The sequence below is a fragment of the Lissotriton helveticus genome, chromosome 1_1, assembly GCF_964261635.1.
Source record: "Lissotriton helveticus chromosome 1_1, aLisHel1.1, whole genome shotgun sequence".
Classification (NCBI taxonomy): Eukaryota; Metazoa; Chordata; class Amphibia; order Caudata; family Salamandridae; genus Lissotriton; species Lissotriton helveticus.
The window spans coordinates 1,588,916,090-1,588,942,206 of NC_136057.1; the positions used below are offsets into that span (position 1 = coordinate 1,588,916,090).

A 26,117-nucleotide genomic window follows, 5' to 3' on the forward strand; every position below is an offset into this window, starting at 1 on the left:
GCATTGTTTTTTTGTTTTTTTAAGACAAGCACTTTACACGACGAGACATTCCCATAAATCGGAGCTAAGTTATGGGATCAGCTTCCAGTCAGTTGGTCAGACAAATCATTTCTGACTAGCTTTAGAAAAGAATTAAAAAATTTACGAAAACCTTTTTATTCAGGAAAGAATTAACCAACGTTCTCCGCTTGATGTCTGATGGTTCTTGGACACTATACCAAAACTTTGGACTGAATTGAGGGTTCTCTGAAAATGGGGAGTGGGGGGTTGCACAGGGTCACAGGCTGATTTGTGGCCTTTTCCATTAAACTGGCACAGGGAAGACTGATTTGGACTACATTTAGACGTAAATGTTGTTCCCAAGTCAAGCATCTGCAAGCAACTTTTGCTACATACAGTAGGATTGTTAACAAGAACTGAAGCCCTTCCTAAAACATGTAAAGAAGGTAATGTACACCAGTGTCAGTTCACAGTGAACTTTCACAGTAACTCCTGCAAACTGCACACATGCAAGGGAAACTTTGAGCTAGTTCACACACAAAGGGGTAAGAAATGTCTCACTATCAGTAACTACACCTGGAGAACAATTTAAACAAAGGAAGAGTTGATAAATTACTCCTTCGGGTTATTGAAAAGGGCTTCTATACCCCAAATACCAATATAACTAATAGCAAACAAGTGCTTGCCCCACTGTACAGCGCAAAGACAACTCCCTCTCGGTGAACAGGAGGGTCATTTTGGTTGATGCTCGACTACTTGTGGCGCTTGAGACCTGGTATTTGGGTGGTATCCGGGTTGTGAAGTCAAATCTTGCCTGGCTTGTTGCAGTCCATCATAGTTTGGGGTTGTGCCCATTGTAACTTACCTCTGCCAGGTTACCAGTTGACTGATTGAGTACTTCTTAACACGGTCTACCTTATAGCTGCATTACCCATGCTGCCAGACCAAGCCAGTTTGATCAGGAAGGTAGCTTGCATATACGCCCCCCGCTCAAGAGTGGATGGCTACCTAAAATTCCAACAAAGCACCTCACTAAACGGGCACTGCACCCATGTCCACCTCTCCTGGTTTAAGTAAGTACTGTGACTCTGTACTCTCAAGAACTACACTTTGAGGTGTAATTTCTGGACAAAAGAGCTGCTTGCTACCACTGTTCCAGCTTGGACCAACATGGGAGAAGATTCGATAGGGCCTTTAGTGTCAGCCTGAGGAACTTGTCTGCAGACCAGAAGCATGCATCATTATGTGGAGGACATTAACTTCACATGAGAACCAGACTGCCCAAGCGGGAACACTAAACTGCCCTAAGGCACCAGACAAAGCTATAGATGGTAGCGTAGGAGAAGAGGATGACAAATGCAGGTCAACGCCGTGGAGTACCGTCCCTGCCTAGCAGGCATACTTACTATGCAGCATCAAAATGATGCAACCTCCAGTACCCTTTAGTTCCAGCTCCCTCATCTGGCATCGAGCAGACGCGCAGAGAACCTGTTCTACATTAAGCCTAGCTACCTGAGCCACTCTCATGAATATGGTGTCTGTAAAATGTAACTGATCCCATTTGGAAATCAAGGTTACCTGCCACTTAACCAGTCTGGTCACAGGGTGTGGATGTACCCTCGATCTACAAAAAAACAGCTCTGTAGCGGGGTAGGCCGATCGATAGATGTGGTCATACAAAGCATAATGGTGTTCAGAGCCCTGTGATGCTGAGCCAATGGGAAAATCAAACCATAAATGGAAGTAATGTTCCAGTATAATTAGGCCTATTTTTAGGCCAGATGTCCAAAACTCTAACAAAACAAGCTTCAGAGTACCAGCAGACCACTAGAAAACCTTAGTCGTGACATGGGGGGCATTGCATAGAAACACTGAATATCCCATTTTTATTCCATTAGTTTTTGTTTTTGCAGGCAGCCACAGCAACAAAACTTCCTGTGATGTCTAAAAACGTTTTACTTCTCAGTGGCAGGATTCAGACTTAAGCAATGAACTGGAATTAAGTATGAACTGGAATAATTTTATATTACTCTGCTTTACATACCACACCTCTTACCACCTTCAATTACGGACACCATGAGACTGCTTGCCCACTGTTACCATAAGAATGTCAAGGAAACTTAGTACTGTTTATCGACTACATGAGTAGTACTTAGAATTGTGTGCCGTTGGGACACCATGCATATTTGAAACTACAAGGTGCTCCCCAAAATGTAAGTATCTGGGACAAACCCTATCCTGACAGAGAAATGGCTGAGTGGATGCTAAACAGAAAGCAGCACTAGATGCAGTGTCAGGATAAGTACCTGACCAAAATGCTCCTTTGGCACCCTTTATCATTTTTGAAAGGCTTTTGTTGATTTCCAGATGGGCTGGGCCTTGGCCAGGGACACTGGAATTATGCGCCAGGGGGAAACCAAATTATGCGGGACGGTTGACTAAATTATGCAGCAAGGAAAACAAATGATGTGGAGTAATGAGGCACATTTTATTATAGTCTTACTTCATTATTATATATTTTTTCTTTACACGTAGTAATAGGGCCTGGGCCAATATTTCACCCGATTAGTACCAGTTTAAATACCCAAATACAGTAATAGGCAATTGAAAGATGACAAGTGAACCTTGGCGAAGGGCTTTCCATTGCCCAAGACACTTTATCACTTTTTATCCGTTGGAGCAAAAACAACTTTTTTGTTACAATCTGCAGATTATGCAATAAATGGTAAATTATGTGGCAAATCCATAATTATGCGCCTAGTGCTGCAGCTGCAGATTTGCATGATTCCAACGGCCCTGGACCAATGGCTCCATGACACAGACCCCCATGACTGGAAACTTCTGCTGTGGAAAACCAGTTTTCTGAGGACTTCCGACTCAAATGGGAAGTGATTATGGGGCTGCTGGTGGTTGATTGACAGCCTCTCCTGAAGCCGCCTCAAAATACACCGATTTCTAGGCCTGCAGTCGTGGTTACGATTCACAGGGACCTTTGGTTAGGGCCCTCTCTGATCTGGGACCGGAAGTCCTCGATTTGGGTGGAGATTGACTTTTCTGCATAGGCCTAGATCTGGACCAGGGCCTGCAAGCAGAGGACGTTGGGGGCGGGTGGTCCTCCATGGCCGATCCATGGACCACTTTCATAAGGGCATGCGTCTTAACATTATGCCACCCCCTCCTTGTAAGGCCGTAATCGAGGGGCTCTTTAATTTAATGTCCCCTCTGAAATCACAGAGGGTCCTAGAAAGTCAAAATGCCATTTGTTTCCAATTACAGCACGGCCCGAAATAACTAGAGAGAAACAAACACAGCCTTAACCCTAAAATAACCTCTCCAATCGCCCCCTGCCAGCCCCCCCTGAAAGGCGAAGAATGGAGCGAATGTCCCCGGGCACTGCTTTCAGTCCCATCTTTCAACACACATTGAATTTCCTGTTACAAAGGCCCTAAATACCTCATTCTGGTCGAAACAGGTTTGAAGAGTTAAATGTCTCCTGTAACCCAATCCTCTGCCTCTCCCTGCCAGGCCGAGCCCCATGGGAGGGAGCCCGGCTTCCTGCTCTCCGACTTCCCCTCTCTGCTGCCAGCCCTAGGGCCGCCTCTGGGTTCCCAGCCTCGGCTCTGCTGGCATCTCGTCTCCTCTCCTTCATGTGCTCCCACCGCTCCTTCCCCCCTCTCCTTTTTGATTTTCCTTTCTGTAGTAACTTCTAAATCTTGCCTCCGTATCCCTGGACCTTTTCCTTCTCTCATTTCCTATTTTTGCACGTCTTTTTGCATGCTTCACCCCTCACACTTCCCCTCATGTAGCTTTTGCTCCCGTCTACTCTTTTGCCATAATAATATACTTCTCCCCTTCTTCCCTAATTTCTACCTCGGTTTTTCATTATTGTACCCTGGGTGCTCTTCTCACGGCGATAGGGCCTAGAGTCGACTCTCATGCTCTGGGAGTGGGTACTGCCTTCTCCTCCTCCTGCCTTTGCTCTGTGGTTTTGTTTTCCTTTGCCCTGTGGTTTTGTTTTCCTTTTCCCCATTTTTCTCCCGTCCTTTGTTCTTGCTCGTTCCCACCTCTCTGTAATGTGTTTTACCATTCAGCTTTACCCAGCTCCACATACGCAGGATTTTCTGCTCTGTACTGCCAACACGCCAAGCACAGGCTCGGGGCTTTGCCTGTAAAGCGCCTAGCGTTCGCGCCTTCGATTAGGTTCCAATATGGCAACTTCACACTTTTTTCTGCAAATGTTTTATTTAAACGCCACTATTATTTGCGTCTATGTTGTTGTTTTTAATGGAATCGATGCTCTTTGCCACCTATTGGCAAAGTTTGGGCTAGCTTAACTCGTGCCCTTTTTGTGAAGAAACCTCCATGGGAAGAAGGTGAAATCTGTGTTGGGAAGCAGAGAGCTAAGTGCCCTTGGCTGAGACCCCAGCAGATTCCTTAATGGCAAACAGAAGTCACTCAGCCCCATGTGCCTAATGAGATGTTTGTCCCCATTCTGCGGGAGGGCGACGAGCTCCCTGGGCCTCTTACTCGGGTGTGTGAATGTATCTCACAGCTGAGCAAAGCACGAGTGTCCACACACCCAACCCAGCGCCAGTAAGCGAGTGTCCTATGCCACCTCAGGAAGCTCAATTATGTTCAACAAGTCACATATTGTCTCAAAGTAAACGCATTTGCAGGTACTAAGGTGCATCGATGGATTAGGCCAGTGCCTAATTTGAGCCGGTGGTTTCTGATGGAGCTACTGGCACTCTTTTTTACCTACCCGCATCAGACATTTACTGGAAAAGGGAAAACGCAAGAAGGAAAGGCGGAGTAAGAGCAAGGCCATCACAGAGGGGGGAAGCAGGAACCGGTAAGAGTGAGTTAAAGTTGCCGACTCCTTAGGTCCGAGACTAAAACCCTTGCATTCAGTGTTAGGGTTTTATTCCGGCACGTATCCCTCACTATCCTTCCTGCAGACCACAGAGGCTCTCGGTAATGACTCAAACACCCCTATCTACAGGCAGCCACCGCAGGGCCCCTACAGCTGCTGTTCCCCAAGCCTCCCAGAGACATTGAATAATAACAAAATGGCCCCCGGGCAGGAGAGGGGTGGCTTGGCTGCCGCACACAATACCTGCTTCATTTACACCTCTCCCAGGGAGACAATAGAGATTTTGGAAGACGATCCCAAAACAAGCGATCCTCCCCCGCTCTCAAAACACCCTCCCCTCCCCTGCTCAGTACCACCTGGAGAGTTTCAATTTCACAGGAGAGCCAGGACAAAAGCCAGGGGGGGAGAGGGTTCAGGACCCGCAGTGAGGGAAAGAGAGAGGCCGGTCTCAGTCAGCACCAGGCCCGGGGGTGGGGGTGGGGGGGGGGGGGGGGGGGCACTGACCCACGTGGGACCGCCAGAGCAGCCACACGTCAGAGAGGCGCCCACCCAGCACCCCAACTGCACCAGTCAGCAGGGGCGCCATGCATCACTGCCTCCAGCAGAGGCTCTGGAGGTACAGCGGAAGTGGGAAACAGTGTAGAGGCTACACAGCTTCCCAATACAGAGTGACTTCCAGCAGTCCCACTACACTACTTCCAGTCACAGAGTCCCTCCATGAGAGGACGCAGCTCACCTACCATAGCAGCTGAGGCTCTGTAGTACTACCCATGCAGGCTGGGCCTCCTGCAGAGTCTACACTGCAGCTTTTCGGCCTCTAGCCTAATTATACCCCTCGCCATATCCTAATTGTCAGCCACATGACTGTCCCTTGATTTGTCTGATGGAGAAGTTTGCAAACGAGGGAAAACTTCGCATATCCTGCTCTGGCCTGGCCCACCCACACGAAAATGTTTCTCTTCATGGGGTAACAAAGCCAAATAATGGAATAGCGTGGGGTTGATTTAGAAGCTAGGGCTGTGATGAAAGTAGAGTGCGTGGAAAGAAGGGGGTTGTGAGAGGAGGAAGATAATTGAAGAGTGTAGCAGGAGTTGATTTTGTGTGGTGAACGGATATAGGGGTGAAGGGTTTGGCTTAATAAGGGGGTCTCGAGAAGCATAGCAGACACTACAACGATGGACACGAAGCTACGACTACCTAGGAAAGTAAGCAATGTGCAAAATATATACATTGTAGAAATAAAGTAGAACGCAATAACTGGACAGTGTGTGGGTACAATGAAAGGCATGCGTTTACTGAACATGAATTAACCAGCGGACATTTTAGTAAAAAGGTAAGGTGGTCCATAACAGGCAGGCTCACTTAGAAACGTCCGGCAAAGTTTAAATACAGAAGGCCGAGTTAAATGAAAAAAACGATAAAGAATGGACAGAAAAATAAATTGGCAAAGTAACGTTTTAGTCGACCAGACCTGGCAATGAAGTGCACTTTTTTTCAGGTGGGGAATGCCATTAATGACAGTAAAAGAAATGGTGCTGGAGTGGGTCGACTTACTGCCCAAACACTATGCTGTGGTGGGTGGAAGCAAAATGTGAAGGACAGTTGAATAGGGCTCTTCCAAGCCCCTCTGTGTATATGAACGTATTTTTATGACATTTTTAAATACACGAGGAAGGGAAGACTAAAAAAAATGAAGTATACAAAGTCTATGCCAGACCTAGAATTCTAAAAATCTGTCTGGAAAATTGCAGAGCATATGTGAGGAGTCTGTGAAGCTTAATGCAAAGGCCTTCTGCAGGTTACACTGCAGGCCTGGGTTTATTTATCCCGAGGGTGGATGTATTTATACAGAAACATGTGAAGATTGTAGGAAGAGGCAAAAGAAAAACAAGCAGCATACAGATGGGAAGAGGTTGAAGGGCCTTTTCAAATTCTGAGCATAAACGGAAGAAAGTAATAAACAAACTCACGCCACCAGAGACGAAAACGACTTCATCAAAACAAATACAACATTGAAGGACCATAAAAAAAAAAAAACAATAGGTCTCGCCTCCGGGACCTTTGGATTTGCCAATGGTTCTAGCCATATTGTACAGCATCTCGCTGCTGTGCAGCATGACTTTAAAAAAACAAAAAAATCCATAGGCTGCTGGACCGATCATTTTGTAGGCGTGAGTCAAACATGCGCATGCCTTCAAAATCTCAAAATCACTTTTTTTCCTGTTTGCGGATTAGAGTTAGATTGGTTGGAAACATGGGGGGGGTGTAAGCAAAGCGGGAGAAGGCGAAGCAGCAAGGAACGAGAACAACAGTGGGGGAGAATCAAAAAGGGGTGTAAAAGCAAACAGTGGGCATGTCTGGGGGAAGCAGCACAGAGGAAGTGGCAAAAAAACATGACAGGAGAAGCAAAAGGTTAAGAGAGAGCGTAACATGGTGTTGGTGAAGCACACCGGCAAAACAGCAACGTGTAAGGGTGGGATATGCTCTCATGGTCAGGGGAAGCAGATGGGCAGCCAAAGCTCAACACAGGCAAGTGCGGCTGAGGGGAAGACATACAAGAAGAAGACAGCTAGAAAACACATACACTCTTGTATGGTTAAAGCAAATGAAAAAGATAGCGCCTGAAAACAAAGGAGTGGAACGGCCCAAGTAATGGGTCTTTGCTCCAGGGAAGAGGCAAAGCAAAGATGATGAAGTCCACACACCATTAAATCTGTACAGAGCAAATGTGAGTGGAAGCAAAATGTGAAGGAAAGTTAAACAGACCAATAAATGAAGACAGCTGGACCAAATCCCCTCTATGTATGTGTGTGTATGTTTACTTGTATTTAATACATTCTTCGTTACAGGAGGCTGGTAACACTAAAAAAAAAAAAAAGAAAAAAAAAAAGAAGTCTAAGCCAGTCCTTAAAATCTAGAAATCTGTCTGGAAAATTGCGGAGCACGAGTGTTTGAGTCTGCAAAGCCCAATGCAAAGGCCTTCTGCAGGTTCTACGGCAGGCCTGGGTTTACTTATCCCAGGTGTGGATATATTTATACAGAAACATGCGAAGAGTGTAGGAAAAGACAAACAAGCAGCATACAGATGGGAAGAGTCTGAAGGACCCTTTTAACGTTCTGAGCAGAAATGGAAGAAAGTGTTGCACAAACACGCCAGAGACACATGCGAACTGTACACAACAAACACAGCACAGAACAAGCATTAACAAAGTCAATGTTTCGCCTCTGGGGTCTATTGGTTTTGCCAATGGTTCCTGCTATGCTGTAGGGCATAACCGACATGCAAAGTTCAACTCAATGATGTTGTACAGTGACCGGATAGCCCTGCTGCACATTGTTGCGACTCTGGCCTTACAAGACTCCACAACTGACTGGAAAGGCCCAGCCACACTTCCTTGGCAGCAGCACGCGCCTCACAGGAAGCTCTCGCGAGATCTCACCCCAGGCAGCGAGATGGCGGCCTCCCCGAGCAGGTGGGGGCGCGAAGGGGGGGGGCGGCCTATATTTATCACCACTGTCTGTGTGTCCGACCCTCCCACCCCCGCTATAGGCCGTCAAGTGTTTGTGTGTGTAAGGAAGGAGTTTCGCGGCCATAAATTTCAGGAGACGACAGGGGTCCGATGGTCAGTGTGTTTCCAACATGGGGCGGACAAACCAAACTGCAGTCCCGGCTGTCAGTGCGGGAGGAGTGAGGAAGAGTGATTGGCGGCCTGCGGGCGGGTTTGGAGATAGTCTGTCCGGCGGAGGGGGACGGAAGGCGAGCGGTCACCGAGGAGGGGGTGACTGGCGCAGGAAAGAAGGCCAGGGACTGCAGTCCAAAGGGGGCCTGGGGAGCGGAGGCCCGGGTAGAGTGGGCTGAGGGTGGTCCTTTGTGTGGAAAAGAGTGGGTGAGCCCTTAAGGTAGGAGAGAAAGACCATGGGCAGGAGATAGAGGATGAAAACTGATGGGAGGGGTTGGGGCGACAGGGAGAAAAGAGCTCGGTGCAAATCCTGGGGGCAGAAAAGGGGTTCGCATAGGGTTGAGGGTCAGAAGACAGCTGGGTGAGACCAAGAGAACACAAGATAGGTGAAGGAGTTGAGATTAGAAGACGAGGAAGGATAATAGCAGGCACAGTGGCTGAAAAGAGGGCGGGGAACAGTAGAACAGCCACTTTAGAAAGCTCATTACACTGGACACTGCTGCTCTAGGGAGCAAGTGTTGAGCGTTAAATGTGATGTGTGGCCTTATGGGTTAGATCACAATAATTATTGAACTCTAATGTACACTTGGAAAGACCACTGGGGCTCTGGACAATCTTACACTGTGATTTATGAGGAAAGTCATTTTCAGCCAGGCGTTTGGGTTCCTGAAATAGTACGTTTACCCTCACTTGCAGGTCTACATCACCCCATTCCAAAAGTGATGTGCGTCAAATTTATGCATACCACCAAATGGGTCATTTAAGGACCATTATAGATGGCTCAATCACACGCAACAACTGTTGCACAGACCATATACCCACTGCATACTTAAACAATCATTGGCAAAGCCAAAGGTTTGATAAACTGGTGCAATGGCAAATATTTTCCTCCTCTTTTTCGTTGCAAACATATTGCAGAAAAATAAAAAGAAAGGAAACAAAATATGCTATTAACTAAACATGGCGGTTGTACGCTTGCAATTTAAAAAAATGCATACATTTTTTTTTCCTGTTGCCGTTTTACTTGTGATTTATTTTTAAAACAAGGCTTTTAGTTGTGCATGCATTTTGTTACCAATATTTACAAAGACACGAATAAATCACCACATAACTAGGCACTAAAATCGCAGTACAATGTCAGTTTAACACTTAATAGAATGTACTTTTACAGAGAGCGCAGACAAAATAAGCAGCCAGTATTTAAAAATATTGTAAAAATACATAAAGGAAAAAGCACTCTTTGAACCAGCTTTGAAATTGAAAAGAAAATACCTATTTATAGGCAGATGTGAGCATGTGCAGAGGCTTAAAATCACAATGGGGGTCCTGGGGGGGGCGGCCGACCAAAGGGAGGCCTGCCCCGCCCGGGGGAATTTGGGGGCCGGGGAAAGGGGGGGGTGGGAGCTGGCGCTGCCCGGGGACGGGTTTTGGGTGTTTTGGTAGTTTTTGGGCTGGGGTCGGGGCTTGGTTGGGCTCCTTTTGGGCTGGGCGTTTGTATCCGGACGGCCACGCGGCAGAGACACCATTTTAAGTGTGGTATCTCGGCCGCCGGGCGGGGGGTGGCGGATGGACATTTTTTCCCCTCCCTCCCTCCCTGGGTCTTGTTATAAGGGGGGGGCTCCCAAGGGCAGGTATTTCCCTTTTTCGGGGGAGTTTTGGGGTGCCGGGGGGGGGTTTTCGGGCGTGTTTTGTTGGAGGCTGGTGCAAAGGGGGCTTTATGATTGGGTGGGGGGTTTCGCATGTCACTGGAGCAGGTGCATTCTGCATGTAGGGGCGGTTCTTCCTAATATATGGGGGAAGAGTAGAAAATCTGTTTGGATTATCGGGGGGTAGGTCAAGCACAATAAAGTATTTAGCCAGGTGGAGAGGCAAATTGACGTTATGCTAATTGTTACTGTTTGTGGATTGTTGGAATCAGTTAGGGGAGGGGGTGGGGGTGAGTCAGGAATTTACATATTATGAGGTTTAGATTGTGCGGCGCAGGCCGAGGATGTTATTGTGTAGGATGCACCTGCTTCCAATAAAGCGGCCTTTTTCACACCTACATTGAGTCTCGGGTCGGTGCTTTTCTTCCCCCCCCTCCCTTTCCCCAATGGGCCCCAAAGTAAATATAGCCAATTGGTAAAAGGGGTTGATCCATTGCCTCTTCCTGTATGCTGTGGTGGGCTAAAGTAAAATGTGAATGATAAACAGACCAATGGATGAAGCCCACTGACCAAAAGCCCCTCGAAGTATGTATATTGCGTATGATTTTTTTGGGACAAACAATAGTCTGGCAAAACAATTAGTTATCTCAAAGACCAGACCTAATAAAAACTGCCACCACCTCTCAATCTAGAATACTAACCAGAGATCCACAAACATCTCCTTCTGCATTCTGGCCTCCTCTTATGACCATGGATCTAGATCAAAGGCCATATTCTGCCTGGGGTTTACACCAACCACTGAGGGAAGATTGTTAGGCCAGTGTTTCCAGAGCACCCACTATGGCAGTCGGTGAAGTGTTTTTCTCTTTGGGATCGCCTTGCCATTTTAAGGCTTTGATGTTTCTCCTTGTAAACATGCAGTGATTACTTCGCCTTTCCCAGCAGTTTGGTGCATTTAAAAGGCAAATCCAGAAGAGGCATTTATATCACATGCAGAACTGGACAATGGTCTTACACAAGCACCAGCGGCTTTTAGGGAAAATTATGTAGTCCAATATGTTCCTTGACTGGTTCTTCCTGAACTCAAGTCCTCTAAGTTTGTATGTCATTTTAGCCCTGTAGAAATTACTTTTATTTGATTTGGTTTAAAATCATAAAAAAAGAGTGGCTTACCGCTAAAACACATAAAATCCATAACCAAGATACAAATTAATTAGCCCTGTAAACATGAAACACTTAGCCCATGGCCACACTTCGGATTCATTTAGTACACCATCCCAACTTCCCTTTATTTTTTTAAGGCCAACCCAAAATACACTAATTGTATAACATGGCAAAAAGAGCATACCTGTAAATACTACTAAGCGGATTTGAAAAGCAAATTGCCGAATTTATTACAATAAAAATATGTAACAGAGATCAGTGGGTGAAAATGCACCATTTTATTTCAGTGAAAATCTATTTACAGGACTAGGTTATATTTGGGACTTCATTATTAGATGTAATGAAAGAATAAGTCCTTGAGCGCAGCAGTTAGTGAGTGCAAGTATTGGCATAGCAGAGGGCGCTGCAGGCCAATAATGAGGAGCATACCTGAGTGGAGGTCCCACAACTGGACTGGAAGGAGGAGATGTAGCTCAGTTGAAGTGGCATGTGTGGGTCCTGTTAGGTGTAGTTGTATAGATCACAACTGCCCCAGAAGTGTATCCTGGTGCCGAGTACTTGAATTTGAAGTTGTTATAATATGCTTGTTGTGGTGCATTGGAAACTCAGTTAAGCAGCGCCCAGTACTGGAAAGGCAAAAGCACCAAGAGAGCCTCAGGTGCCTCGGACAGTCCGTTCTTAACGCTCAAGCCACACTTTACTTTTTAGGTCAAGCCTACTTGACAGTGCATGCACTAGCTGTTGTGTAGCATGTTGAGACTTGCCAAGAACACAAAGAGGCTTTGAGCCTTCCCATTCCTTACCATTGGTTGGCTTTCCTTGTCACTCATTTGCCTGCTTCTTTTTTGTGTCCTGGCTTGTCAATCTATTGTTTGTCCCTCACATGGACAATTGACTCGTTACAATCTCTTTTATTGGCTGGCATCGTTGCTTCCACTGCTTGGTTTTCAAGCACTTCTTTTTCCCTTTTGTGTGAGGCACTCCATTCGTGTGAGTGTAGTTTCAAGCCTTCTCCCTCATGTACATCTTTAGCCCTTCACTCACTGTTGCTCTATGTTGCATGCCTGCACCACTCCCACCCCCTTCCTCTTGGACTAGCCTGTATGCTTCTCCACAATGCTTGCCCCACCTGTTGCTTTCCCCCCAGCGACCCTGTTGCTTTCATCACCTCCCTCACTCCAATTGCTTTTGCATTCCTTCCAGCCCCGCCCCTTGTTGCTTCACCGGTCCCTCTGCTGAGTTTCTCGGATCGGTACTTAAAAATAACAATAACAATAAAAACGCATGTCACTTTGTAGGCGTGTGCATGCAGGATACATACAGGCGCCTAAACAGCGCGACAGAAGAGTCAAAGGCTTTTGTGTTTCTTAAAACGTTCGCTACACTGCAGACCATTGCAAGTGCTGTGCAGTGTGGCTAAAACCCTTGGCAAAGCCAATAGGTCACAAAGGCGAGGCATATTGACTTTGTCAATGCTTGTTTAGCGAAGGACCCCAAAAGAAAGACCAGATACAAATACTCGGGAGCTCAAGAGGTATATGGTGCTGGCCGATAAAGTAGGGAAGATCAGCGAAAGAAAAAAGCAAGCTGTTATTTGAAGGAAACTTCTCTTCTAGAGACGATTTAAAACCCTATGAAGGCAACTATTGATTCGAGGCCCCTGAGGGATTGCTGCAGCAGCCCACACACCCCCACGGAAATCTGCCGACCACACAGGAATGACGATTGGACACAAACACACACCACCTCGGATCCACTCTCCTGTACAAGAAAAAAAAAATCTGCTGCTCGACAGTGAGGACACTAAAGAATCCGCTGCTCGTACACGGAACAGGCCCCGATGAACCTTTGCAGCCTCCAGATACCACCACCTCATCCCTGTCCCCATATTTTGGGGACAAGCGAATAAACCCGCATATGTTCCCTGCTGCTGCATAAAAGACATTGCAGAGGTACATCAAGCAAGTAAAGGGGGAATTGAGAACGCCAAAGGTCCGTCCCGAAGCCCAGTTGTCGGGCTGAAGCCTGCCGGGTAATTAGCATAAGAATCTCCAACGCCCCCTCCCTCCACTTGAGAGGGGGAGTCAAGTTATCAGGCCTGCCGCTTCCTGGGGGGGATCCCATTACTGCCTCCACTTAATCCTCATTAATAGCTTCTGTACACAGCCAAACAAACAAAGGCAGGGATCAGGAGGGGAGAGAAGGCAAGGCTCTTTCTTTTTCTCTTTTTTTTTTTGTTTTCAATTGGATCCCGTGCATGGGGAAGAGAGGGCCGAGCCCAGCTGAGGAATGTGATGATCTCAACAGGCCTTCACCAGAGAGAGAGATCGGCGCGGCAGAAAGAGCCAGGCCAGGGGGACATTTCATGACAAGCCGGTTCCTATGAATGGGCAGAGTCTCCCGGGCGCCTCGCATCAACACCAGGAGATTTGCAAGCCACGGGGCATCCTGGCGAAATGTTACCCGTCTCTGCCCGCCATGTTAAAACCCGATGCGCTTCATCCCCCAACAAAATCCGAGCAACTGTCGGGCACAACAAATAAATAAAAACCAAAACAAATAAATGGTCTCATTGAAGGCTGCTCACCGCACTCAAACTAGGCTTTTCTATTGGTCGGGCCTAGTGCAGCTCTTTCACCCTCCCTCGACTGGACAACAAACAACCTATCGAACCCAACCCCCCCCCCCCCCCCCCCAACGCTGCTCCAACACTGCATTTATAGAGTGCAAGCAATTTTACTGTTGATGTGATCAAATTCCCCCGATCCATCGCTTTGGAGGCGTGCGTTGTGAATTGCAGTTGGTTTCCTTCAGCTTTGAATTCACGTTGCCGGGGCAGGTATGTGCACACCCTGTATCGCCAGGCGTGTGTCTGGATTCGACTTAGTGCGGATTAACGATTTGGCACAGCATAGGTTGCGCCAATCTGGGAGGATCCATGTTTGATGGCTGGCAGCTAGTCTCAAGGGTATGCGAGTTCTGGACGGACTTCCAGGCATTGATAGAAATGGAAGAGCACAGCCTTGTGATTGTTGAAAGTTGTGAAGGCGGGCTACGTAAGGGGCAGTTGCAACGAAACATGCACTTGCCATGTACGGATAGATAGACCCTCAGAGACGAGGGACGCTCCCCCCCACCCCACCTAGCATGGTGGGGGGAGACCCCAGCAAAAGACCACTAAACCATAGCAGTTCCTATCCCCAGCAAGACCACAGGCCATGGCTCACCAATGTTGGGCTTTTAATTACAAAAAAATTAAACAAAACAAATCAATGTTGTCATTCCATTAAAAAAATAAATAAATATATATATATATATATATATATATATATATATATATATATATATATATATATATATATATATACACATATATATATATATACACACACACACACACACCTCAATTATTGGACTAGCAATTAAACATCCAATCACCTAACCAACAGATTCCCCAGAGTCATGGTGGACTAATGGCCCTTCAACATAAGCTAATTTGCTTGATGCCCCAACTGATAATCCTGAGACACCTGTTGCATTTCCCACAAGTCTAACTTACTTGCTCCCCACTACAAAGGAAGACCGGGCCAACTTGCAATCTATGCCCCTAAAGTACATGACAGAGCCAACCGTAGATAAGAATCTCCCCAGCAACCTTTCAGAGAGGAGTCTGGCCAACAGGGCCATTACTTGGTCCCAATGGGCAAGCACCATCTCATGCAGTTCCTCAAGACAGTCCTATGGAATACTCTTGATGGACTAGGGACAGACGCGGTAGCTCCCACCTCCAAACCCCGATAACCACAGAGCCACTGCATAAATTCAGATTTAAGCCAAATCCACAATTCAGATGACTTTTGAATGTCTGATGCCAAGGTTTCTACCTGCTTTGTGGCCAACTAGGATTATTCACTGCCACAAGCTCGGTGGTTAAATGACCTTCTGCTCCTCCCAATCGCAAGGCCTTCCTTCAAACTGCAGGAACTTGCTGCATCCCAAAGACTTTCAGGGAATCCACAAACAACGGATTACCCTGGGGAGCAGGGGGTAGTTGGACAAGTATACCCTATCTTTGTGAAAATACTAATCGCCATTTCGGTGGGGTGTGTGAAATTTGCATAATTACACAAAACTTAAGGAAAATTACACAATTACAAAAAAGTGGAAATCCCCCATTTAGCGTGAAAAACACACACGTCACGGTTTGATGAAAGGACACGTTGGTGCTAACACTAGCCACATACACTGGTTATTTATTGTGTCATCGTGTCCACTTGCTACAAAATGACACAGAGCTGCGGGGTAGTTATGCAATGGGGCACAATTTAGGGCGTTTCGCCTAAAACACAAAATTTGCAACATTACGTGAATTACACCGGCGGAATTTAAATTTCACCCCAGGCTACCTTTAGGTAGCCATGAGGTCCACCTTTAGTACGAATGAGTAAAGTAACCTCCTTAAGTGGCTGTTTAGGTGATTAGCTGATTCACTGAGCTTTCTGGAGGAGGTGCTCGCTTTCCATGCTGCAGAGGTATAATGTGTGAACCTTCAACAAACAATAGCTTCTGGAAAGTTATTTGCCATCCAAGAAATTTCAGTAATGAGAAGTTCAAACACATCCCTTCTGCTTAAAACTACCAAGTGATTAACACCAATGAGCCACAAGGTGCACAGGGCTCCAGGTCTGAGGTCAGCTGCAGGAAGGGCATCCAGCAGGAAGAAAGGGCAATGTCTCAAACTTTGTCAGCAAAATGCTGGTCACCTAGGACCTGTGCAGCCCACGTCTGAGGATCTTCTAGTTTCAAAGATCCAATCATGGTGGGAGCTGGATTTCGCAGGTTTTCTATACCCCTTTCCCTAGGCTCCTGCCAAATAAAAAAAAAGGCAAAAAAAAATTCCATTGCGCCTCTTCCACCCACTTGCCAATGGCTGCCATGGTTTGCACCCTCTTTGGGCATACTCTATTAAGCAGTGCATTTTTTTATATTGGAGAAAGCCAACACTGCCAATGAAAGAGTCCAGGAAACCAAGTCATTTGTTCTGCTTTGCAGACTGCAAGTTTTTATTTTATTTTTCCAGGATCAGGAGTGAACACACAATTATTTAATAGCAAACAACTCTTAGGTCAAGGTTTGCGATTGAACCGTACTTCACGTTTTTGGGGATTTTGGAATTTAACTGTTGTTAAAACATACAAGGAGTTATCTAAGAACCTTCCATGGGAGGGTGTATCCTGAGCTGCATTAAGTTAAAGGTACGGATTGCTTTCTTTTGGATAGCTGTTGATAAATGACTATTTTAAGTGGAGAGTTGGAGGTGCAGATGTAGTAATGAGGTGCTTGTTGTAGTTGCCATTGGTTGTTGAAAACAGTTGCTTGGTGATATACAATGTTACCATGTTCTTGTGAGGAGGTGGAGTTAGGACAAGAAGTTCTGCACCTAGTCTGAAACTTAGAGGCCGGCCACCTCTGTCCCCAGTTAAAGTGCAACTTCTGGAACATTTGGATAGCATATCAGTGGAAGCTCACCCCAAAAACTGCAAACCTACCAATGGGGATGAAGTATGTTTCCACATTAGTTACAACACTGCTCCGATAGTGAAAAGACCCCACTAAGTAAACAAGTTAGGCTAGCTTACTTGTAGTGTATATGATGCATCAGACAAGGGAATACAGACCGATTTGTCCCTTTCCACCAGTGATCATCCACGAATGGGTCTCACAATTTTTTATTTTAAAAAAATCTATTTATATAGCACTTGAATCACCCCGGGAGGGGTATCTCAGCGCTCACGTACCCAAATGGGAAAGCTGTCACACGGTCTTCCTACTGCTAACACATACTATTTCTCATCCATATGTTCAAAGACATTGTTGCTCACAACCTGTATACCTCGCTAGTAATAGCTCCCTTTGTGTCAAGGAAACCTCACATCTTCATAATCAAAATGGTATTTTTTTAATTGAGATTCGATGGAAGTCTCCGTACAGAGGTTGTCAAACTAAAAAATGATATCTCTGGTCTAGATAGTGACATATTAATAGGAGGTGACGTCTGTGCCTCGGAGGATTGTTATGCAAATACAATGGAAGTTCTCTGTCCAAGGATCTTGTCCTACTAATGAAATAAGAGGTTTCTCACCCAAAGACTCGTTGTTCTTTCATCGTTTCAGGGTATTGGCCATTTGTCTCGTGAAAATAATGCAACTCCCGCCCACCATCTCCACCCACACGATGCGTAGGACATCTGATCAGTTCCCTGAAGTTGGCGCTCACGCCTACCTCACGGGTTTCTTAGAAGAGAAGTACCCGGTCTTGCCACAGCCGTCTATGTGGCCGCGTGAGTGATGTCACCCTCCAGCGTCTCATTTCCTTCCGAAGCACGAGCACCCAAACTTGTCGCAAATGGGCCGCCTGCCGACGTCCAAGGCCAGGCCCCTCCCTGCCCCTTAGCTAACAGCAGCGTCTCCTTGGCCAATCTGTGAACGTGACTGAATCCAGATGGTACAGGGCAGAGGAAGGTTTGAGAAAACATGCTACCTGGGCAACAGCATCAGTAAATACTGCCTCGGTATATCCGAGATCCTAGTTTACAGGGCATGCACATTAAGAAGTTTAAGTTCTGGGTCAGCCACTATATTGTACTATCTTAGCTTTGGCGCCAAAAGCCGCGGCCTCAAGATACAGAGGGGATAGTCTTTACTATAACCCGTGTGTGAATTTTGCGAATATGTGTGTTTGACACAAGAAACATTTTGATGTGCAGTTCAAGTGCAGCAGTGCCCATCGTACTTGAGAAGCACAGGATGCGTTTGTGCGAGAGAAAGGGTAGAGGGCGGGGTGGCACTGGCACTAGGCTTACTAGTAGAAATCTGGGGCACACGTTGACACTCGAGGGTTGACAGGAAACCTGGCTATTATAGGGCGAGTTGTACAAGGGAAGGAGCTTTAGGCAGGGTCAGACAGGCCTATGGGGCAATCAGGAAGTGACCGACAGGCTGGTATAACAGATCAGGGTGTGACCAAGTTTTTGGACAGTTTTATGGCCAGGTAGGACAGTTCTTACTGATGATTTTCCTGATATTACAACAAACATTGCTTGCAGCAAACGCATGGAGTGTACCATACCTTCCAAAATACCCATATATTGTGTCTTGCCAAGATCAAAAGCTGCACAATTTGCAAAGGCGGGCCACTTTTTTTTTTTTTTCCTTTTTAAAGGTATTTGGTTCACAAATGGGGGACACTTTTATTAGTGGTCTTTTAGAGGAGCTTAGGTTGGTGGGGTTTCATGTGGAAGCATGCAGAGGTTTGTAGGTGAAGCCTTTGGGGTGTGGTGAGGTGATTGAGGCGGTGTTCTCGAGGCAGCACCCCTGGGGGTGTACTGCATATGCTCCTAAACAGTTCTACATTAATCTGGCTTTTGGTGCAGGTTTAAAACTCCTTAAGAGAATTTTTTGGGTAGCAATATTTGATCACTTTCTTCTGAGCAGAAGCACTGGCGTCCTCATCAACTACTGCAGTAGATTTTGGAATTAAAATGGAACCCGCCACTGCAGGGCTGGACATAGCTAAACTAATGGAGTCCATCCAGCCTCAGCCACAACCCGAGTTATAGGCAGTCGTATGGCACCGAAACTTCTCACTGGGAGGGATTCGTGCATCCGAGTTAGCCTGCAGCCAAAGCATGTGCTCGGCTCAAACCCACTGACTGGCCAGACACAAGCCTTAGCTAGTGATGCTAATGTATCCAGGTCTAGATCACAGTTTGTACATTAGTATAGCTCAGGTGATGTCAAGAAACAATGACCTGGGGCAACATTAAAGCCTCTGAAGAAGTGGTAAGGCCTTGGACTTCTTTTTCCACGATGAAGGAAGGGGCATTTCAGCTAAGGCCTTTGTTGTTGAGGGAGTGGGGGTACGGCAGAGTCTGGGTCATTCCCCCCCTGCCCTTGAAAAATTTCTCAGGAGGGTGACAGCTTGTCCCCTTTCATGTTTTATCAGCCTCCTCTCTTCACAAGGCCCGGAGACCTTCAGAGGGTTCCACCAAGGAGACCCTTTTTTCACAACTTTACCGTCGTAAAAAACAGAGGCAGGAGGCCCCAGCCCCTAGCAACTCGGGCCCAGCAGGAGAAACCGGAGAGACTCCAAACTTTGTGGTCGATTTTCCAGCTAAATTGCTAAACCGGAGGAAATTCCAGGGCCCCGGCTCAGCTTCAAACAACTGTTTATAACATGTAATAAAAACTTTTACGGCCAGAGCCCTTCCCACCCATTTGTCCCCCCCCTGGCTACATTCCAGGCATTTTGTGAGGGGAAGTTGCCACCAATATAACAGCTAACACCACTTTTTGCGCCCCCAGGCTACAGGCCCAGGAATGGTGGTCATTACACTTTATGGGCCACAGAGATCTATTCATGTGGTGCGAGCAGCTCTCTCGGAAGGGGCTTCATGGGCCCAGTGTGTGTACAGGGGGTAGTCAAGTGCACAGAAGGGACGAGAGCCCGGGACCTTGGTGTAGAAAAGAAGCAAAGGTCCCAGTCCGACTGCGGCACACAGCTTTTAGGCTTCGGGCTACATGCGTCCAAAAAACCCACAATTACCACTGCAGGTAACGGGAACTCCAAAATTACATAACCCCAGACAAAAGGAAGGCGTCCGAGAGAAAACAACCAAATAAGCGAAAGCAGGCGATGGGCCTCAGCGGAGAAGTCATTGACTGTTCAAGTAGGGGAGTCTAGCTCTAATTCAGTGCCCAGCCACGTGAATTACCTGAGCCACGTGAATTACCTGTGTGATCCTGGGCACATTCCCATTGCCTAGGTTCCCTTGCTTTTAACAACCGGCATTAAATGCTTAAATGACGCATCGTACTGTTACAGAGCAAAGGAGGATAGAGTCCCAGCACCAAAAAATGGAAGTTGGGTGTGGAGGCCACAACGGGGAACAACAAGGACAGAATGGACGAGATCACAGCTTAGAAGGGTCAGCTCGTCCACTTTCTTTCTCACTTGGGAAACTGAAGCAGGAAAGGCGGTAAAGCAGGAAGAGGTGGAGGGGCAGCAGAGATGACAAACCCTCCGCTTGTGCTTTGAATGCCCTGCCCATGGCACCCTGGCTTTCCTCTGTCAGCCCCGCCTCTCACCATAAACTGAGACTTTGGGAGATCAGAATGGTGTGGGGGCTCCGCAGAACTCCCAACCCCCCAGCCGAAATCTGCGTTTTTTTTCTCCTCCAGGACGACGAACTCCTCGGGTGCTTTGCATTTCTGAAAGAAGGGGCGGGGGCATAATTCGGTTCAAGATCAGGTGCCGTCTGTACTGCAGCAAAGAGACGAGGAGAGTGGACGAACACTGTCTGCTGGGCAGATGTCCTGCCCTTCATCTCACTAGTGGTGTGCCACAAACCATCATGCACCCACCTGGACGGAAGTGCCTGGTGGCAAGTCCCGGGGGTCAGCAAGGCAATCGGCCTCCTCATACATGGTCTTAAATTCCTGCCACATTGGACCGGGACCATCTTGTGTTCTTTTGCAAAACAGCTATCGAATTACACTCGGTGCTGGTGAAGGGACATTTCCTTGAGCCCGACTGTAGGGATGGTCGAGAACAGCAGGTCAGAATTCAAACCCTTTCCTTTCTCCTTTTTAAGATAGAGAGCAGTGGATTGAGGTGTTCGGTTCCCACTTGTGATTCTGGGAATACACGATTCCATGTGCCCTAACCCCTTTCCCTATCCCATTGCACATACAGCTCATATAAGCACTAGCAACAAAGCTGCGCATTCACACTATGCGAGATGCAGGTCTGCAGATATTTAACTACATATGATGCAGCGCTACATTATTCATTCATGTTGTTGGCCAGGGCCCCCTTCCTCCAAACATCACAACCCTGACTGGCAAAGGCACACAAAACAGCTTCACAGCAGAGCTGCCCCTCTCCCCCAGAACCGAGATTCTCCCTGCAGTGCCTCCTTTCAAATGCTGCATCCCCTTGGTTCTGTTCAGGGTTAAATCTCCATGTTAATAGCCATCGACCCCTGCAAGCAAGTAGGCAGAGAAAGAAAAAAACGCAGAAAACTTTGCATATCTCCTCCCCCATGCCAGAACAATCACTAACCGAAAAAGGCCCACAGCTTTTAAGTAAGAGTGTCGAAGTATACTCACTGCCCCGGATTGGCAACACTGTGAAACTTGCATACTAAGGCAGTGCAGTGGGCTGTCTTCAGCAGAGGTACTGGGACACAATTAAGAAGTAAACCATCAGTCACTAACTCCAAGAAGGCCTGGCAGACACACAGCTCGTAGCAGAACAAGGGAAGGGAATGCACGGGCAGCAGAAAGGGTTAAGCTAAAACAATACATTCAACATGCACCTCACAGAAATCAGGATGCACCAGCCAAGTCAGAGCTGGAGACCAAGCAGTGTAGTACTAGGGCTGGCTAGATAGGCCTAGTAATAAGAATGAATTCATCTGTTATCATGGACATTTATGTCCTGGACCAAGGCAGTAGAGCCAATGGCATGCTCATGTTGTCGTTATGTCCAATATCATATTGTTGCTCATTTTGCCAGTCCATTAACACAGGATCAAATCACTACTGACACTAAAATATTGATTGAACTAAAATGTAAACAAAGCTCTTTGGCAAAGGTAGATGTGCACAAACGTGTCTGAACGCATTTTCTAAGACCCTCCTATCCCCCTTCATTCACAGTGAGAGTTAGGCACACATAGTGGTTAACAGGGTTCTACTTTTAAACGTGCATGGGTCAAGTGACCAGAGCACACACTGTGATAGATAGAGCCAGCCCACACCTCTCGCCCACATACTGTACAATACCCCAACTCATGCCTCCAGCTTCCCAGATGGAGTCACCCAGTTCAAATCCTCCGCCGCGAGTTGGAGAGGCGACAAGAGCTCAGTGCATGGCCCCACCTTACCTAGGGAGTACCCGACCCCATATCTTGTCACCTGGGAGCAGCAGGGGGGCAATACTACAGCGTATGCTTCCAATGTCCCAAAGGCATACTAGGTGGTAGGCCATATCGGCCAGCATGGGGTGGAAGGGGCAACATCCCGGGACTTGACTTCTGCTCCCAAATTGAGTATTCCCAGTCCTTTTGTGTTACCGGGGGGGGGGGGGGGGGGGGTTGTCCCACCCTTTGATTCAGTGTCCAAAAGAGATATGTCCATATCTGTCACCCGGTAGGGGGCGTAGTGTTGGTCGCCAATGTTCCATCCCTGCCCCGGAGGGTGCCAATCCCGAGTCCCCCGAAGTGGCTCGGGGCAGAGGGGTGTTACTGCCTGCCCACATCTCACAGGGGGCATTATCAGACCTCATCTTCTGCCAGCCCAGGGTGCCTCCATGCCTACACGCTCTCTCAGAGCCACGCTTCACAAACACCCACCCGCCAGCCCCCCTCAGCAGAAACACCCCCGGTGCCCGGTGCACTTACACTGCAGGCTCGCGGGCTGCGGCCATCCGAAGGGGTCGAGGCCGCCGAAGCAGGGGCTGAGCCGGGCCTTGCGCAGCATGCAGGCGCCCGGGTTGGTGACATCGTAGAGCGGGTGCGGCGCCAGCATGAAGGCCTCCATGCAGTCGTACATGCTGGGGCTGTGGAGGGGCTCTCGGGGAGGGGGCGTCGGGTGGCCGGCCTCCGCTCTCGTTCGCCCGGTCCTTTTATCAGTCGCCCACGTCCTCCTGCTGCCCCTCTGTTTAGCACTGGAGATTACCTTTTGTAAGAGTCACAACCCGCGGGCCCGGGGTGTGGTCTGAGCCTGGAAAGGGGAGGGTCGGGGCCGACTCCAGGCAGGCTGCGGGTATGCAGGGGGCTGGCCAGAGCCTGCAGGCCGTCCCTCCACCCGCACCTGGGCGGAGCTCAGGACCCTGCCCCCTGTGCCCAGGACGCTGAGGAGGCGGCCCAGGGAGGCGGGCTGAACAGCCCCCTCCTTCGCTGGAGCCCGGAGAATCTGATCTAACTCCGCCTCCACATAACGCAGCCACCCGCCCATTGGGAAAACGAAAATACAAGACGCTGCCTTACAGTCTCGGGGTACTGCCGCTTTCTGCCACAGTACCCAGGCATTGCCCCTTTAGCGGGTGTTGTGCGATCTCTTACCCCAAGCCACATCCTGCCAGGGCTGGGATATTGGAATCTGTGCTGCAGCTCTTAGGGGGCTGGCCTCCACTTCCTTCCAATCTCAGCTGGCCATCGGAGTTGGGCCAGGCCGGGCCCGCCCCCACTCCTCCCTGCCCCCTTCTGCAGGCAGCGTTGAGTGAGTGAGGCCTTCTCTCCAGCACACTCCAGTCTGAACTCTCCAGGAACCCCCTATGGGTACGGTAACCTCCATCTGACCCAGCTCCATGTCAGGCCTTCCTTCATTCCCTCAAACACAATTTTCCGAAGGCTATGATACAATTAGGAGCCTCTCGCTGCCTCCACCTCCAGTCTCAACTCTCGATCTCTCAAAATCTCTCGTTCCACTCTCTTTATATGTTAAAACGTCTCTCGTTTCTAGCAGCTCCCTTTCTTTTTCTTCCTTATGCACTAGACTCACCATATGCTATTTTTTTCTGCTTGCAGCCTCTCGCTACCCTGTGCAGCCTTCTTTCCTCCAGCATCTCTCTTTCTGTAACATCTCACTTGCTTTCTCTCCAGCTTCTCCCGCTTTTTCTGTTTCTCGGACCTGTCCAGATGCTCGGGTACACCTCCCATGCCATCTTTTACCCCTTCTCCTCCTACTTCCCATCTCTGCTTGCAGCTCTTATTTTTGACCAGCCTCTATCTCTCTCTCCAACTCACTCTCTACTTCCACCCATTCTCTCTTACACAGTTTCAAATTCTCTTTTATTTGCCTTCTTTTGTTCCGACTCGAGTCCCCAATCTCTCTCTTTCTTCCACCACCGCTCTCTCCTGTACTTCCTCCCTTTCTTCGACTCTCCACCTCTCTCTTTCTGTCTCCGGCCTATCCAATCTGTACTCTTATTTTTACCACGCTTTCCGTCTTGCCCTCTCTCTACTATTCTAGATCTTTCACTGTCCCATTTCCATTGCCGCACAGCTCTTTTCTGCTCTCTCCTCTCATGCCTGACTCTCCGACTCTTTTTTGCCTGTCGTCCCTCCATCCCTTTCCTTTCCACTAGTATCACTGTATCTCTCTCCCCTGTCTACTGGCCTCCACCCTCCACGTTATTGTTTAATAGCCCCCTTTCTCCATCTCCTTGTCAGCATTCTGGCTTCTTTGCCCTCAGTTCTTTCCACTACCCCGACAAGACCATTGTCTGTTCACCTTTTCTACCTGTCCGCCCTCATTTTTTCTTGCATTTTTTCCCCACCGTCTTTCTCTTTGTTCTCCCTTAACTCTAGTCCTTTCCCCTTTGACTCCTTGCTTTTTCCAGTCTAACTTTAAATGGATCTATGTAACGTGAGTAGCACAAACCAAGCTAGTAAAGAACAGGCTGCTGTATCTAGCAGAGGTTACAAAGATGATTTAAGAATGTGGTAGCACGGAAGGAGATATGGATGAAATCTATTGGGGTAGATGTAGATGAGTTTCCTCATCTTTGGTGAATAAAATGAGCTTTTAGTTCCTTTCAATAGTGGGTAAGTGAAAGAGCACTCTTTATCTTTGGTGGTATATTGTTCCAGATCCTGGGTATGAAGCTTGAGAAGGCGTGTCTTCTAGTCTTTCCCCCTATTTGGCGTTGTGTTTGGTAGATAATGATCAGAATGGCCCAGTACTAGCCTGTAGTGGAATTTGAGGGGCTTAGTTATACTAAATATAGGTTTGAAATGTCTTTGTTGTGGCTTCGGTCAGTGATCTGTTTTCTAGAGCTCACAGCAGTGAGTAGGCCAAGAAAGGCAATTTTCACACTTCTGTCGGAGAAATATCTTGGGAGGCTGATGTGCCCGGACAAAGATATTGTTTAATTTGTTTATGGATGACTTGCTCAAGTGGTTTGTCATTTCCTTGATGAAGGATTTACTGGATTTGGGCGATGCACAGTTGAAATGTGAGTGGGCTGGTTGGAGACAGAGAACTGGCAAGGGAAGAGGTCAATAGAATTTAATGGTAGTGGATAATGCAGAGTTCATGGCCAGAAGAACTTGTAGATGTCTGTCCCTTTCTCTAGCCTCCACTTTGTATTCCCTTTTCCATCATATTCTATTATTTTCGTTGGTTATTTCTCTGTTCCCCCTCCGCCGTTTCCCTTCTTTCCAATCTTTACAGACTCTCTAGCTCCTTTCTTCACTCTTTCCTGCTCTCTAACTGCTTCAACGCCCGTCACTTTTATCGGTAGCCTCTCCTTTATGTTTCCTTGCTATGATTCTCTTCCCCAGTCTGTCCATTTCTTTTTTCAATACCCCATCTTAAAGAGTCCCTGCTACCAGCCTCTCTTCCATTTTCCTTCCTCTAGTCTTTCCCTCTTGGCTGATTACTTAATACACATTTTACTTGTTCTCCATTATAAGAATCAGAGGTTATACTAGTGTTGAGTTAACACAATAATTGAAAAGACTATATAGATCTCTCAGGATTTTAATCTATATGTTGGACACTGCCCTCTCCTCCTCCCCAAATCCTTGTCATCTTTCCATCATCTTCACACCAGCCTCACCCCTCCCACTCTTAATATCGTCTCTGTCCTGCTTTCTCTTTATATCATGCCTGGCTCCATATTTATAGTTTTGTCTCTGTTCTTTACCGCGTACTCTTCCTTGCTGTGTCATGCGTTTTAAGCTCC

At 47.5% G+C, this 26,117-nt stretch overlaps 1 protein-coding gene across 2 annotated transcripts in view; it reads right to left on the bottom strand.

Annotated features, from left to right (window-relative positions):
* RARG (retinoic acid receptor gamma) overlaps positions 1 to 26,117 on the bottom strand; it is a 369,787-nt gene that overhangs the window by 53,797 nt on the left and 289,873 nt on the right. Inside the window, exon 1 of one of the 2 annotated variants that reach the window (XM_078687541.1) lies at positions 22,828 to 23,146. The exons of the other annotated variant lie outside the window; for it this stretch is intronic. Coding sequence (XP_078543667.1) covers positions 22,828 to 22,978 — 151 coding nt within the window. The 5' untranslated portion in view covers positions 22,979 to 23,146. Of the gene's footprint in view, positions 1 to 22,827; positions 23,147 to 26,117 lie in introns of those variants that run through there. 2 annotated transcript variants of the gene reach the window in all.